At 33.6% G+C, this 16,172-nt stretch overlaps 1 protein-coding gene across 1 annotated transcript; it reads left to right on the forward strand.

The window, feature by feature from the left end:
* The first annotated feature begins 740 nt into the window (after positions 1-740).
* LOC100579598 (killer cell lectin-like receptor 2) lies at positions 741-13,528 on the forward strand. Its single transcript, XM_003265492.4, has 7 exons — positions 741-1,210; positions 2,523-2,689; positions 3,757-3,846; positions 4,796-5,050; positions 6,739-6,881; positions 9,294-9,400; positions 12,047-13,528. Exons 2-7 carry the CDS (start codon positions 2,575-2,577, stop codon positions 12,207-12,209), a joined length of 873 nt encoding a protein of 290 aa, XP_003265540.3. The 5' UTR covers positions 741-1,210; positions 2,523-2,574; the 3' UTR covers positions 12,210-13,528.
* Positions 13,529-16,172: the final 2,644 nt, after the last annotated feature.

The raw sequence follows: 16,172 nt of genomic DNA on the forward strand, positions 1-16,172 counted from the left end.
ATGAGAGATCTGAGTACATTCTGGCAGGGTCTGCCTCATGGTAGAGTGATAAAAATGAATTTTTTTAAGTCTTCAATATAGGTGAAAATGTGAGGCCTTGCTGGAAGGTTTTAGGGACAGATTTATGAAGTGAGATTTCGTGGGCAAAACTCAAGTAGAGAGATAATTTGCCAGCATCTTTTTCTTAAAAAATCAAATGTGAACATTTTCACACAACTGATGGAACATCAATGGGAACATCTTTTCTGGAGGGCATTTGGTGATATAGATTAGAGTTCTTTAAATACATATACCCTTTGACATATAATTTTATGCTTAAAAAGTTTCCCTAACAAAATATTCAAAAGTACAGTCCAAATACATTTTACAGTAGCAAAAAATTGAAAACAATTTAAGTATCCAACAGTAGGGGATTGCCTAAATAAATGGTGGTTTATCCCCGTGAGTAATATTTTTAAAATAACATTTCAGATGAATTTCTTTAAAATAATGGAATGCATATTATTTATTAGAAAATAATAAATCAAAAACACTGTGTAAGGAATGATACCAACCTTGATAGTAAACACAACATTCAGAGAAAAAAAACTGGAAGAATATATGCCACAATTTTATAGTGGAATTACAGATGTTTTAAAGTAATTTAAAAAATACATTTACCTGAAATAGAAAAAGGAACTTTTAAAAAATAGTGACATATAGGAGAACATTTCTAACAGACACTATTATTTAAACTAAGAGCTAAATAGTTTAATCATTACACTTTTATATGTCTATATTTTTATACATAGACATTTTAGTCATCTCTTTTATCAGCAGTTTCTCTAAAGTATGTTAGTTTTTTGTTAATGATATTAGTTTTATTTTCTCCAAAGATGTGTACAAAATTTTATCTTTTCAGCCCTCAAATACTGATTTTGAACATTATTTTGCAAAGCGTACTAAGTGGTTGGTTAGTTGAGATAGTGGAATATACAGCTCTTGACCATCTTTCCTTTCCCGTCAGTACCAGCTTTCATCATACAATTTCCTCTTATCACTTTGGTCAAGAGGTGGGGCAGAAAATTTAGAGTTAGAGTATCATTCGAAGACAATTTATTTCTGCCTTTCATGTTATAGCCCCTAAGGGATCCAGGACTGGAAAGGCCAGCTTCTCCCTCATTTTGAAATCAGTTTTATCCACCTGCACCACTGCATAGCACAGATACAGGTAATATCGGCTTTTATTTTCTCAGATCTTTCTACCAGATTATCCTTAGTCTTACTAATTCTAGAAATATGGCATTTAATTACAAATGACTTAGCATTATAACAGGAATGATAGGAAAGCATTCACTACGGATTGTATTAGAGCTGCATTACTCTGAAGGATATTGTAGTTCAGTATTAACAAAAAGTTACGTTCTCTTTCTCAATATGCTATGACTTTTGCTTTGTTATCAAAATAAAGAATAGAGATTTGAGGGGTTAATTACTTTTTACTTAAGTCTAATGATTTACATATTTTATCCATCTTGGATGACTCTATAATAGAAAATACTTCTTTTTCTTAGGAAATTAGGGAAAATGTGACTAGGTTAGAAAATTTTATAAATTAAAAAAATTTAGAAAAGAATATTGTTACATGTGCAATTTGTTTTTTCATATTTCTCGTTTCTTGGATATCATCTTTTTATATTGACTAACATAAGAAGTAAATTTTAGGTATTTACTATTTAATTATTCTTTTCTATAATGACATTCATTAATAAATTGAATCTTTTATGGACATTAATGACTGCCTGTTGACAACTTTTATTTTCACATAGGCTTCTCTGGCAATATATTGGAAGATTATTTCTAAAGTTTTAATGTACATGGAATCATTTGAGATTATAAATACATTTATCTGGGCTCCAACCGAAGTGATTTTTATTTAGTACATCTTGCAAAAGGCACTGAATCTGGAATGTTAACCAATTTGCAGTATTAGCCCTCAAGTAATTCTTTTGTAGAGGGTATATGTGATACATTTTGGAAAGCACTCTGGTAGAGTCAAGTATAGTTGAAAAGAATGCAAGAACTTTGTTGTATTTATATGTGTATTAGAATACATGTAAGTTTTTAAAAGCCAAGATATTTTTATTTTTTTAAAATTTAGATTTTTTGTTTGTTGAACTGATAGTTTTAAAGTGTTTCAGTGATTTACGGTGGTATCAATTTTACCTAACATTTGTATATGTATGTTGAATATTTTGAGCAAAATTGGCTGGATGAATAGAACAATAATCTACTGGTAGATTTTTGTTCTCATCATTTCTGTATTTTCTAATTATCATGGCTGTGATCACTAGAAGTATAAATGACTTTAACAAAAATATTGAAAGATTTTTCGTGTCTTCTATAAGTGAGGCTCACTCTACATGCTTTAGGCACTTAGTTAAACACACACCAACAGACACACAGACAGACACACATACATCTCTCAGCATCAAATCCTGGTGTGTTCCTATTGGCTGACATTTTAATTTTTCTTTCAACAGAAACCATCCTATTGCAGGATTTGAATGCAAAACTTATTTTCTTACTCTAAAGATGAATGATCGGGGAGAGATTTATGCAACCCTGAGATTTTCGCAGTCTCCTTCAGAGTCACAGAATAGATTAAGGCCTGATGATACTCAAAGGCCTGGGAAAACTGATGACAAAGGTACGCGTTTTAAGCATCTACATTCACCTGTTTCTTATGGATTGTCAAACTTTTGACATTTGAAAAAAGATTCCTATCTGTACTTCTGGTTCTTGGCTGGTAATAAGAAATTATAATGGAGTAGAGTAGTAGAAGTATTTTTGTTTTAAGCTGTGAGAATGGAGAAATGAGTGAATTCTTTTTAATTTGAGAAACTAGTAGAATGTTTTTATTTAAATGTGGTCAAGAAGAATTTGTGAGGCCGTGATAACAAAGGACAGACTAGATCTGAAGAAAACTTGACATTTCCTAGAGAAACAAAAGTATGAGAGAATGTGTAAGAAATGAAAAATCAATGTTAAAAACAACATTTTTATGCAGATAGAAGATATTTTATGTGCCTTAAGTGTTTACCAAATCTTAATGGCAATGATGCAGTAACAATGTTTGAATCAAAAGGGGCATTTTAATTTTTCTATGCTCTCTCTCTCTCTCTCTCACTTCAAATGTGGTCATTGTTAAACTCTGCATTGAGAAAAACTTTTGCTGCTTTAATATAGAGATAATCAGAGATACAACTTTCAGACACTGAGGATCTCAAAAGCTAAAGGATAAATATAGCATTGTTTAGAGAAAAATAGAATTGATGAAAAAGAAAGAAAAGTTGGTTTCTAGAAACTCCCTCAAAGATGGACCCATCCACATTTGTGGCTTCAGAATATCTGCTATTGACTACTAATTTCTTAGCATTATTGACTGCTTTTTCCTTTCTCTTCATGATTAGTTGCGATCACAGGCAGGAGCACACACGTTAGCTTAGATTTTGCTACATGTTTTGTGTCTACTGCTATAGGTGTTTTTATGTGGGATGGACTTTTTAAATCCTATAGAACTATTCCTGTGTGTGGGATTTCTACAATGTATGCATGTAATTTCCAGATTACAAATTTAAATATACTTGTGTGATATATTTTTGTCAAAGTTTTAGAGAAGATTGTCTCTTTGTTTCAAATGATTTCTCAGGTCAAGGTTAGTAGTGAGCTGAGCTCTTCCTCTGGTGATTATTTTCCTTATTTTTGTATTTAAAGAATTTTCAGTGCCCTGGCGTCTCATTGCAGTGACTCTTGGGATCCTCTGTTTACTTCTTCTGATGATAGTCACAGTGTTGGTGACAAAAAGTGAGTAATAAAATACAGCTTTCTTGTCCGAGTAGCAGCAGTAACCACTGATTGTACAGATAATAACCATGCTCCATCCATTGTTCCCCGTCTGTAATCACAGAATGTCCCAGGTGGTTCTGGCCTTTGTTGGTAATTTTTTTCTGGGCATATCACAGTGTCATTTTTAATTTACTTAACCTTGACTCTGAATCTGTGATGAGCTGTCTCACTGTGTGTAATACATAGTAATATTCCTTCTCATAGAGGATTTAGTAATACACGTATTCTGCCATTTGGGTTTGATTATTGTGAATCTGAGATAAACATTCTTTGAGAGACAACTGTTCAAAAGAAATTATGGCTTTCTCTTGACATTTCTCAAAGTATGTAATGACGAAATGGTTTAGTAAAAGAAAGAATCTACACATGCTGTTATATAATATTAAATTCAAGCTTTATCTTTTGTTTGAATTCCTTCATATCTCTCAAAAAATCACTGATATTTTATATTCAGATAAAATTACATATCTGGATCTTACTCTCTTTTCTGCTGTGGATAGTCTATCTGTCCCAATAATAATTGTGCTGTCACTTCATGTTTCTTAGTTCAGATTTTCATATGCAGAAGATATGTGGTTAAATGTTGGCAAACTGACTTTTTAGTGCTTATTTGTAAACGATGAGTTATTAAAAATGAACTAAACTGAGAAGTAGAGTGTCACCTTCATAATTTTATTCAGATATTTTATTTATCCTACACTTGAATTGCTAATGGTGAGAAATTTATGTTTCTGTTTTTATGGTCAGTTCGTTGAGGTGTTACTTTCTAAATGTCAAATTACTAATCAAAGAATGACTAATTAAAGTAATAATGGTTGTCAGAGTGAAATTTTTTCTTTTGTCTTAAATTTCAATATTTAATTATTATGAGTACTTATTTGTATTATATCTGTGCTATTAATTTTAGTCTTTCAGTGTATTCAAGAAAAACATCAACAGCAGGAAATTCTAAGAAACTGTAGTGAAAAGTACATCATACAAAATGACAACTACTTAAAAGAGCAGATTTTGAGAAATAAGACTTTAAAATATGACATTCTCAAAAATGACAGCTTTCAGCAGAAAAAGGAACTGGATTCACTCCTTATACAAAAGAACAGATGTCGTAGAGAAAATGAGATCATTTTTAATGAGATCATTTTAAAAGTTTTGCAAAATACAGGTACGAAGGAAATCTTGAATGAAAGATTGCATTATTTTGCATTATTTCTTCCCCTCCATAATCCTTGAAGCCTAATAAACAGGCTTATGATATGTATTAGTGACCTCTGAGGTCTACTGGGCAACTTTTAATCTGTGCCTCTTAGATATAGTGTGGGTATCTTGGATGCTTGCTTGTTTCAAATATGGGATTGGGACCCCAGGACCCATGTGTAGATTAGTAAAAGCCTACAATTCCCAAAATTCATTGGCACATCTTACATTATTAATGCTCCCAAAAGGTGAACTAGTATGTAAACTGCCCTGAAAATTCTGATCATTTTGGTCCTGTGAGCAAATTAAAGACTTCCACTTTTTGCTGACATAGAATATGGAGGTTTTCAGTAAAAATATATTTGTGCTAAAATGGGCACAAGGGCTTTTATTTGGATGCTGTTATAAAGATAATTGTGTGTGTCATGCACGTATGTGTATTCCATTCTGCCTTGATTTCACATATTTGGTCTATTTGTGACCAGTATGTACTCCTTGCAGCACATCTGCAAGGTTTGCCATAGTGTTAATGTTTGTGTGACTCTGTGTGATGATACCATTGAAAGCACCTAAGATATAAAAATATTAAATCTCATACAGTAAACTCTATTATCTTGCATAATGATGGAATTAATTGACCTGGTTAATCAACAACTACTAAATATTTGTTTAGGATTTAGAGTTTACAAAGAGTTTTTGTATATTTAATCTCATTTAGGTATGGTAATTAGTAGAAATTTACCATCTCTATTTTTAAAGGCTGAGTACTATTTTAAAAGTTTAATACAGTATAAAATATAGGAGGAAAAGAAAAAGTTTATAAAAATTTCTTTTATTTAGAAAACATTCTAGAATCTTTTTTAAAAACTTAATTCAATTTTATTATTTTTAGACAATTTTATTGAGGTATTATTGATATATAAAAATGCATATTTTTAATGTTTTCAATTTGACGAATTTGGACAGAAATGAAACCATCACCACGATCAGAGTAATAGATATATCCATCATCTCCAAAATCTTCCTCATGTCCTTTCATTTGTTTATGTATTTGCGGTAACAACACAACATGAGATCTACCATCTTAATAAGTTTTTAAGTGTACGATACAGTATCATTAACTATTGGCACTACGCTGTACAGCAGATCTCTAGAACCTAGTTATCTTGCATGACTGAAACTTTATACCATTGAACTTCCCTCCAACCCTGGGCAACCACCATTCTATGCCTCTGTGAGTTTAACTATTTTAGATCCCTCATATAATTGGAATAATAAAGTATTTGTTCTTCTGTGACTGGCTTGTTTCACTGAGCATTATGTCCTCAAGGTTCATCCATGTTGTCATATATAGCAGGATTTACTTCTTTTAGAAGCTGAATAATATTCCGTTTTGTGTATATAACACATTTTCTTTAGCCATTCGTCCATCAGTGGACATTTAGGTTGTTTCCATAGCTTGGCTATTGTGAATAATGCTGCATTGACACGGGAGTGAAGGTATCTCTTGTATTCCAGAATCTTGATGAACCTTGTATTATAATTATTGATTGCTATTGGGGTTTTATTTAGTTATGGTGGGCTTATAAACATATTGCTCTGGTTAACAGAATACCAGATGACAAGAAGTTTGATGATTCACCTTATATATTGTAGGCAAATTCTCTGAAGACCACTGGTCCTGTTGTGGAGTAAACTGTTATTATTTTACCATGCAGAAGAAAGACTGGAAGGGATGTAAACAGATTTGTCAACATTGTAGATCATCCCTTTTGAAGATAGATGACACAGATGAACTGGTATTTTACATTCACTTTTATTCTCTTGGACTCTGTCTCTCAATGTTGGACCTAAGATATTGAAGACAGGCTGGAGTCCAGAATGAGAGGCTTCAACTATTCTTTGTGTGTGTCTGTCGTGTGAGCAAAAATGGTATAGTTAAAAGGCTCCCAGGAAACAATGCCTGCTAATGGTCATATAATTCTACTACTTACTAAATATTCAATACATTATCTATTATGATGACCATTATTATTAAAGGTGCTATTTGGGTCTTTGCAAATCATCTCCCTGTGAGTGGTTATACAGCAGACTCCTTAGAAAGGGAGATGGATAACCTCTCTGAGCCTGTCTTCAAAATGGAGATAATAATGAGGAACATAAAAGTGATAACAGCTTTACAAATTAGCCTCAATAGTGATTTTCATTGCATTCATAGGTAACATTCACTTAACATTCTTTCTTTTTTTTGAGATCTTTTTCTTTTTTTTTTAACATTCTTATATATTATCTCAAGATGTGTATCTTTAAAACAGAATTGTAAAAAGAGAAAATGTAGTGGTATAGTGTAACAATACGGAATAATAGTGATAACAATATTGAATATAACAATATTGAATGTAACAACATTGAATTTTAAAACAATTATGTTTAAAATTTTTAAAAAGTGTTACTAATAAAAGTTATCCAAATACTCAAAATATGTTTTTATAGAGATATGTTTGCAAAGATTAGCCTGAAACTTTTATTTATTGTTTAGGAAAACAACACAAAATATATATGCAAATCTAATGAATGTTTAAAAAATCATAGTGTAAAAGAATTCATGATATCAAGTTATGAAATAATTTCGTATGATACAGTAAAACAGTTACATTTAAACCTATATTTTAAACTATCTTTAGTCATTTAATCAGACATTATGTAATATGTCACTTTGATATATTACATTTTAGACATAGTAAATACTTCCAAATACTTCACCCATTCCAACTATGGAATTATAGCAAGGCTTCCTCTTATGGGGCTTAAGATTTTGCTGTGCCCCTATCATATACACACCTTTTTATTTTAATAGATTTGTTTTGAGGATTCCTTTTTTCACTTAAGATTAAGTGATGATCAATTTTCTACATCCTAAATATTCTTCTGGAGTGTGATTTTGGATAGTTTCTTAAAGCATTATAAAATATTTAACAACTTTCCTATTGGTAGATATTTGGATTTTAAACTTTTCCATGTTTTAAATAGTGATACTGACAGTCATTTTTCAATGTAAGTGAATAATATATTAATATGAGGGGAAAATTACTTTGGGAAATGGAAAGGCAGTGATCTAGGGAAGAGAGGTTTTCCTTTTTTTTTTCTTTTTTTTTCTTTTTTATTATTATACTTCAGGTTTTAGGGTACATGTGCACAATGTGCAGGTTTGTTACATATGTATCCATGTGCCATGTTGTTTTGCTGCACCCATTAACTCGTCATTTGGCATTAGGTATATCTCCTAATGCTGTCCCTCCCCCTTCCCCCAACCCCACAACAATCCCTGGAGTGTGATGTTCCCCTTCCTGTGTCCATGAGTTCTCATTGTTCAATTCCCACCTATGAGTGAGAACATGCGGTGTTTGGTTTTTTGTCCTTGCAATAGTTTACTGAGAATGATGTTTTCCAGTTTCATCCATGTCCCTACAAAGGACATGAACTCGTCATTTTTTATGGCTGCATAGTATTCCATGGTGTATATGTGCCACATTTTCTTAATCCAGTCTATCGTTGTTGGACATTTGGGTTGGTTCCAACTCTTTGCTATTGTGAATAGTGCCGCAATAAACATACGTGTGCATGTGTCTTTATAGCAGCATGATTTATAGTCCTTTGGGATGGCTGAGTCAAATGGTATTTCTAGTTCTAGATCCCTGAGGAATCGCCACACTGACTTCCACAATGGTTGAACTAGTTTACAGTCCCACCAACAGTGTAAAAGTGTTCCTATTTCTCCACATCCTCTCCAGCACCTGTTGTTTCCTGATTTTTTGAACACAAAGGGCTAATATCCAGAATCTACAATGAACTTAAACAAATTTACAAGAAAAAAACAAACAACCCCATCAAAAAGCGGGCGAAGGACATGAACAGACACTTCTCAAAAGAAGACATTTATGCAGCCAAAAAACACACGAAAAAATGCTCATCATCACTGGCCATCAAGAAATGCAAATCAAAACCACAGTGAGATACCATCTCACACCAGTTAGAATGGCCATCATTAAAAAGTCGGGAAGAGAGGTTTTTCTAGGGAAAAGGGATGAAGGATGATGTGGAGAGTAGCAGAGTACTGGTCGTAGAAACAGCCGGCCTCTTGACCTGTCCTTGTTCTCACTCATCGAACAGATGGGAATTTAGTCACTTAATATGTTTTGTTTCTATTATAGGCCTTCATTCAATCTCAGATTTATGAAAATAATTACTGGATTGGATTATCATATGATGAAAGGGAAAGTAAGTGGAAATGGATTGATAATGGCACATCTCCTGGAATGTAAGTGTCTGGAATGCATTCAAACTGTAACATTGGTGTGGGGGGGTGTGAAATGATTGTGTCTAAAGAGAATCTTTTCTCATTTCACACAGTTTAACTCATTTTTAAGCAGGAGTCTTTAGTAACAATTAGAACAATGGGTAACAGTGTTTTAGGAAGTATAGGTAGAAAAGGAAGAGAAGAGCCATAAAGAGTTAATAATAATAATTTTAAAAGTATCATGCTAAACACATGCTCAGAAATATGTATTATGAGGTACATAAAATGAAACAAAATCATAAAGGAAGGTGGGTGGTATGAAGTGATTGGACCATCCTAAGTCAGCCATAATGATCCCTCCCACAACCACAAATGAGTATCCTGAGTATCCAAAAAATTTATTTTGAGTTACTTTATATAATTAGTTTATACATACATAGCATATAAAACATATGTATTATATATATATACACACACACACACTCCTTCACTATAGACCTTCTATTTTGAAGTACATTATTAGTAAACTCTTGGGTTTACATTTAGTTCTAATCTGGTTAAACTATTCATTGACTTTTTAAAAATCTTAATTATTATAATTTTAAGTGTGGGTTCTGCAAGTATTGTAGTTCTGGGCTGCAAACCTGCAAAAGATGTCATGCAGAGGGAATTACCTTGATTTAATCATACCCTTCAAGCACACTCCCAGGCAAACTATTCCAGAGGTCACAGAACAGAAAGGCTCACAGGCCAAATAAAGATGATCAAATCACAGTTGGTTAAATCAATGTAAAACCCATAGCACAGTTCAAAGGGAAAGAGATAGGATAATTGTTGCACTTGGGATAAGGTGCAGGGTGAAAGGATCACCTGAATCTTGGGTTATGCAGTCTTCATACGACCTGACTCTCTCTGCTGCATAATCCTCCCCGATGATGATATGGGGCCATCTTGTGGTGTGAGTAAGGGGTCCCAACAGACAATAAGTGTTTTTGGGCAGCACACACGTTTTTCTACAGGGAAGATTCTCTCTTAAAGGAATGTGTAAGCCTGGCCACAGCTGTAAGTTTCCAGTTAACATGATGAGCGGCTGTGGATTTAATTTGTGTTTCTTGGGCAGAGGCCAGAATGGGTATCACCAATGGGTGGTGAATTTAAGACCTCATAAATGTTGAGTGTGTATGAGCCTCATGTATATTTTGTGTATGTTTTGTGTCTATTTGGTCCCTTCTTTTTTTGTCTATGTTCAATGCACACATACTTTACTTACTGTATCTATATGTAACATCTCATATGTTACTAATTTTACCTGTTCACACCTAACACATCTTGTGAGTTCTACCTATGCCTCACAAGCTACTTGGTTTCATTTATCTTCCTTACCTGTTTCTTTATTTTCCTGTAGCAGATTTGAACTTTCTCAAGTAATACAGCAAATGCAAACATATGAGGGATGCTTTTTGATTTTTGAGTTCTTAAGTGGGATTATCATTTTTCTTTTCTGCTTAGATCCAAGGTTCAAGACAATTCTGGGTGGTTTATACTGAATGTACCTCCCTTTGGGTTCTCAGTCCTATGTAGCTTATCTTCTACTTAGACTCTCCATCTTGAGTGGAATTCATTTCAGCCTACTACATCCATTAAGGGAAAAACGATCTTCAGTGCTTCACTTGCCCTTCTGCAATCCCACCTTTACTTAATATTCAGCCTGAGTATGAATCTGCTTCTTATCAGTTTATGAAGTTATTCAAGAAGGCTTAACATATTTTTTATTCAGTATTTTAAATTGTTTTTAATAGGAAGGTCGTTCTGGCACTTAACCATTTTGCTAAAATAGAAGTCATGCTTTAGATATTTTTCAAAGAATTGTCATTAGCTAATAACTCTTAGCTATAGGGTGGGGGAGGAAAGGAGACAAAACACGATCAAACAATCTCACCTCTGACTGTATTCCAATTCTTCCCTTTTCTTCTTACAATATATATACATGAGCCCTGGTTATCTATGTTACAGATATTCAATTCCTCTCTCTCTCTCTCTCTTTTTTAAATTGTTTTAGAGGCAGGATTTCACTTTGTCACCAGGCTGGAGTGCAGTGGCATGATCTCAGCTCACTGTAGCCCGACCTCCTGGGCTCAAGTGATCCTCCTGCCTCAGTCTCCTGAGTAGCTGGGACTACAGTCGTGTGCCACCACACCCTGATAATCTGGTAATTTTTGTATTTTTTGGTAGAGATGGGATCTCACTATGTTGCCCAGGCTGGTCTTGAACTCCTGGGCTCCAGTGATCAGCCCATTTCAGCCTTCCAAAGTGCTGGGGCTACAGGTATGTACCTGGCCACCTTCTTTTTTTTTAGCCTCTCACTTTTATTGAAAAAATTAGCACAAGAAAGCAATATATCATAATTTCATTGCAATATTGCAAGGTACTTTTGCCTTCTGACCAAAAATTGTCAGTGTGGAATAAAATGGGAGATTGTGGGTGTGATTAAGAGGTCATGATTCTATTTAATGGACTAAGAGCAAAAGAAAATATTTTAGTGATGAAGTTATGATAAACATTTCCATATTCTAGACATTTAGGCAGCAGAATTTTTAAAAATCATGATTTATGTAATTGTAAGCTTTGGAATTAAACAGTTGACTACATATGTTTTCTGTTCTGCAGTAATTCTACAATAATGCATTTTTCTTCTGGGAGAGGAGAATGTGCGTTTTTGACCTCAACAAGAATGGCAACTATTGATTGCATTCAAACGTACAATTGTATCTGTGAGAAGAGAACTGACTCTATTTTCTCTGATTCAGTGTGCACCAAGAAGAAAAGGTGAAAAAGGAATGTTTTCTTTTTTTGTTTCCTATAATAATTTGTGATTATAAATCATTGCTTTTAACTGCAGGACTTAGTTAATTCTTCAAAAAATAAAGATTAACAGGAAAAAAAAGAAAATTATTTTGAACTATGACTTTAAAGATCAGATGCCATCTTTCTTCCTGGAGAAGAGGAGATTTTCTCTTTTGAGAGTGGTTGCTCCTTCCTTTAATATCCCTGAAGAATTATTCATTCTTTCTAATTCTCGGAACTACCTATACAACCAGTTAGAGAACTCTGATATTATATCCTGGGTCTTTTTCTTATCAATAGGATAAATCATTCCAGCATCTTCTGGTTTTGATAGCAGTTGTGAACTAGAATGTAGTCATTTTCTTCCCATCTAGAAGTTACCTCATTTTTTAAAACATTTGTTTTGCTTCAAAATATAACTTCAAACTTACTGAAAGTTGCAAGCATAGTATAAGGAACTTCTATATAACCTTTACTCATACTTATTAGTTGTTTATATTTTGCTCTGCTCTATGTTTCTCTCTCTCTATCTTCCACTTAATAATAAATTGAGGACTTCATGTCCCTTTGTCTAAATATTTTTCAAGATCAAGGGCTTTGTTTTATATAATCACAGTGCAATTATCAAACTCAGGAAATTTAGCATTAGTACAGTACTATGATCTAATCTGTAATCCATGTTCAAATTTTGTCAATTGTCCCAATAATGCCATTTATACGTATTTCTTAAAAATCCATGTTCAGGATAATGCAATGCATTTGATTGTAATGTCTCTTTAGTCTCCTTTAATCTGAAACAGTTCTTTAGGCTTTTTCTTGACCTTGACATTTTAAAAATTAACTTTATTGAGTTATACTTTTCATGCAATAAAATGCACTCACTTTAAGTCATGAGGAATATGGGTTTTAACATATATATGTATACACACACACACACACACATATATATATATCTTACACAGTATGAAATCGAGATATAGAATACTTTCATCATCTCTAAAAGTTCCTTTCTGCCCTTCGCCACCCACTTTGCCCCAGGCAACCAGTGATATGCTGTCTATCTGCAAATTAGTTTACCCTAGTCTAGAATTTAATGCATCATGTACTCTTCTGTATCTGGCTTATTTTTACTCAGCATGTTTTTGAATTTTATCTATACTTTTGTGTATCGGTATTTCGTTCTTTTTCTTACTAGGTAGTATTCTATTGTACACATATACCACAGTTTGTTTCTTCATTCACCTGTGGACATTTGATGTGTTTCCAGTTTTTGGCTATTGTGAATAAAGGTGCCATGAACATTTGTGCGCAAGTACCTGTGTGGACATGTTTTAATTTCTTTTTAGTAAATACCTGGGAGTCCGATTGCTGGGCCCTCTGGTAAGTGTATGTTTACTTTTATTTATTTATTTTTTATAAATGGGGTTTCCCTATGTTGCCCAGGCTGGTCTCAAACTCCTGGCCTCAAGCAATATTCTAACCTTGGCCTCCCAAAGTGTTGTCATTACAGGCATAAGACACCTTACCTGGCCTACTTTTATAAAAAAACTTCTAAACTATTTTCCAATGTGGTTGCATCATTTTACTTTCTCAGTTGCAACATATGAAGATTACATTTGCTCCTCATCATTTTCAACACTTGATATTGTGTCTTCTTAATTGTAGCCATTATAGTAGCTATCTAGTGGTATCTCATTGTCATTTTTAATTTGCATTTCCTTGAAGACTAATGATACTGAGCATCTTTTTATGGGTTTATTGGCCATATGTATATTTGTAAAACATTCATATGCCCACTTAAAAAAATTGGGTTCATCTGTCTTCTGATAATAGAGTTGTAAGAGTTCCTTATATAATTTGGATGCAAATCCTTTGTTAGATGTAAATAATGTGAATATTTTCTCCCAGGCTATGTCTTGTCTTTTTATTTTCTTAATGGTGTCTTTCAAGAAGCAGAAGTGTTAAAATTTTAGCTCAGGAGATGGCTGCATCAAAACCTCACAAATCATCACTGAAGAACTTACTCATGTAACCAAACACCACCTGTTCCCCAATAACCTATGGAAAAATAAATAAATACAAATTTAATGAAGCCTAACATCATTTTTTCCTTATTCATGCTTTTTAATTTCTAGCTAAGAAATCTTTGCCTATATTAAGAGCACAGAGATTTTCTCATATAGTCGCTCTAGAAGCTTGATAGTTTTATGTTTAGCTTCTATCCATTTCAAGTTAATTTTCCTATATAAGTGAGAAAAAGTTGAGGTTCACTATTATTCCATATGGATATCCAGGTGTTTTTGCACTAGCTGTTAAAAAGACTTTCCTTTTCTTCATGAGCTACTTTGGTGCCTTTGTAGAAAATTAATTTACCTACCTGTTTGGGTCAATTTCTGGATTCTCTATTCGGTCTCAGCATTCTATATGCCTATTCTTATAATAGTACCATAATGTCTCAATTACAGTAGCTTTATAGTAGCCCTTGAAATCAAATGTTCCAATTCTCCAAATCCATTCTCTTTCAAAAGTATACTGGCTATTCCAGGTTCTTGCATTTTCTCAAAATTTCTTCAAAAATGCCTAATGGGATTTTAGCCGGGATCGCGTTGACTCTATAGATTAATCTGAGAGAATTGACGTCTTAATAATATTGAGTGTTAGAATTAATGAACATGATTTATCTCTCATTTAGTTCTCATTTCTTTAATTTCTCTGAGCAATGTGGTACTTTTTGGAATATATTATACAGGTTTTTTTTGTCTTTTTGGGATGGAATCTTACTCTGTCACCCAGGCTGGAGTAGAGTGGCACCATCTCGTCTCACTGCAACCTCCACCTCTCAGGTTCAAGCGATTCTCCTGCCTCAGCCTCCCGAGTAGTTGGGATTACAGGCACGCACCACCATGCCCAGCTAAATTTTTTTTTTGAATTTTTAGTAGAGATGGGGTTTCACCATGTTGGCCAGGCTGGTCTCAAACTTCTGACCTCCTGTGATCCACCTGGCTTGGCCTCCCAAAGTGCAGGGATTACAGGTGTCAGCCACTGCACCTGGCTAGAATACATTACACATATTTTGTAAAATTTATTTTTCGGTCATATTTTAAATGGAATTTAAAATATTTTTCAAAGTATTTGTTGTTAGTTTATAGAAATAAAATTGAGTTTGTAAATTAACCTCGTATCTTATCACTTTGCTAAGTGTACTTCTTATTTCTAACAATTTTTTTTTGTAGATTCCTTAAGAGTTTTCTTTCTATGTTCACGATCATGTCCTATAAGAATATGGAAGGTTTTACTTTTCCTTTCCTTCTTTTCTTTCTCTTGTTTCATTGTACTGGCTAGGACCTCCACGACCAAGTTAAAGAGAATTGATTCTAATAGGCTTTCGTTCCTTGTTCCCAGTCTTATAGAGAAAAGTATTTAGTTTTTCACTGTGATGTATGAGGTCAGCTGTTGGTTTTTCATAGATTCTCTAGATCATTTTGAGGCAGTTTTCTTCTGTTCTTAGTATATTAAGAGTTTTATCATGAATGAGAGTTGATTTTTTTATACATTTTTTCTGTATCTATTGAGATAATTACGTAGCCTTTCACATTTTGTCACAATATGGTGAATTGCATTGATTGATTTCTGCATGTTAAACAAAACTTGCACTTCTCGGATAAATCTCATGTGGTTGCAGGATATTATATTCCTTATATGTTGCTAGACTTAACTGGGTAATTTTTTAAGGACTTTTGTGTTTATATTCATAAGAGATATTGGTCTAATTTTTTTTTTTTTTGAGACCGAGTTTCGCTCTTGTTGCCCAGGCTGGAGTGCAGTGGTGCAATCTTGGCTCACCGCAACCTCCACCTCCCGGGTTCAAGTGATTCTCCTGCCCAGCCTCCCGAGTAGCTGGGATTACAAGCACCACCATGCCCGGCTAATTTTTTTGTATTTTTTGTAG

The sequence above is a fragment of the Nomascus leucogenys genome, chromosome 23, assembly GCF_006542625.1.
Source record: "Nomascus leucogenys isolate Asia chromosome 23, Asia_NLE_v1, whole genome shotgun sequence".
NCBI lineage: Eukaryota > Metazoa > Chordata > Mammalia > Primates > Hylobatidae > Nomascus > Nomascus leucogenys.

Bases quoted from the DNA above. Each gene is read 5' to 3' on its own strand.
- LOC100579598 (XM_003265492.4), top strand. From the start codon at position 2,575: ATGAATGATCGGGGAGAGATTTATGCAACCCTGAGATTTTCGCAGTCT. The intron at 5,051-6,738 runs GTACGAAGGAAA...TATATATTGTAG, and splicing joins AAAAGTTTTGCAAAATACAG to GCAAATTCTCTGAAGACCAC. The intron at 6,882-9,293 runs GTATTTTACATT...TTTCTATTATAG, and splicing joins TAGATGACACAGATGAACTG to GCCTTCATTCAATCTCAGAT.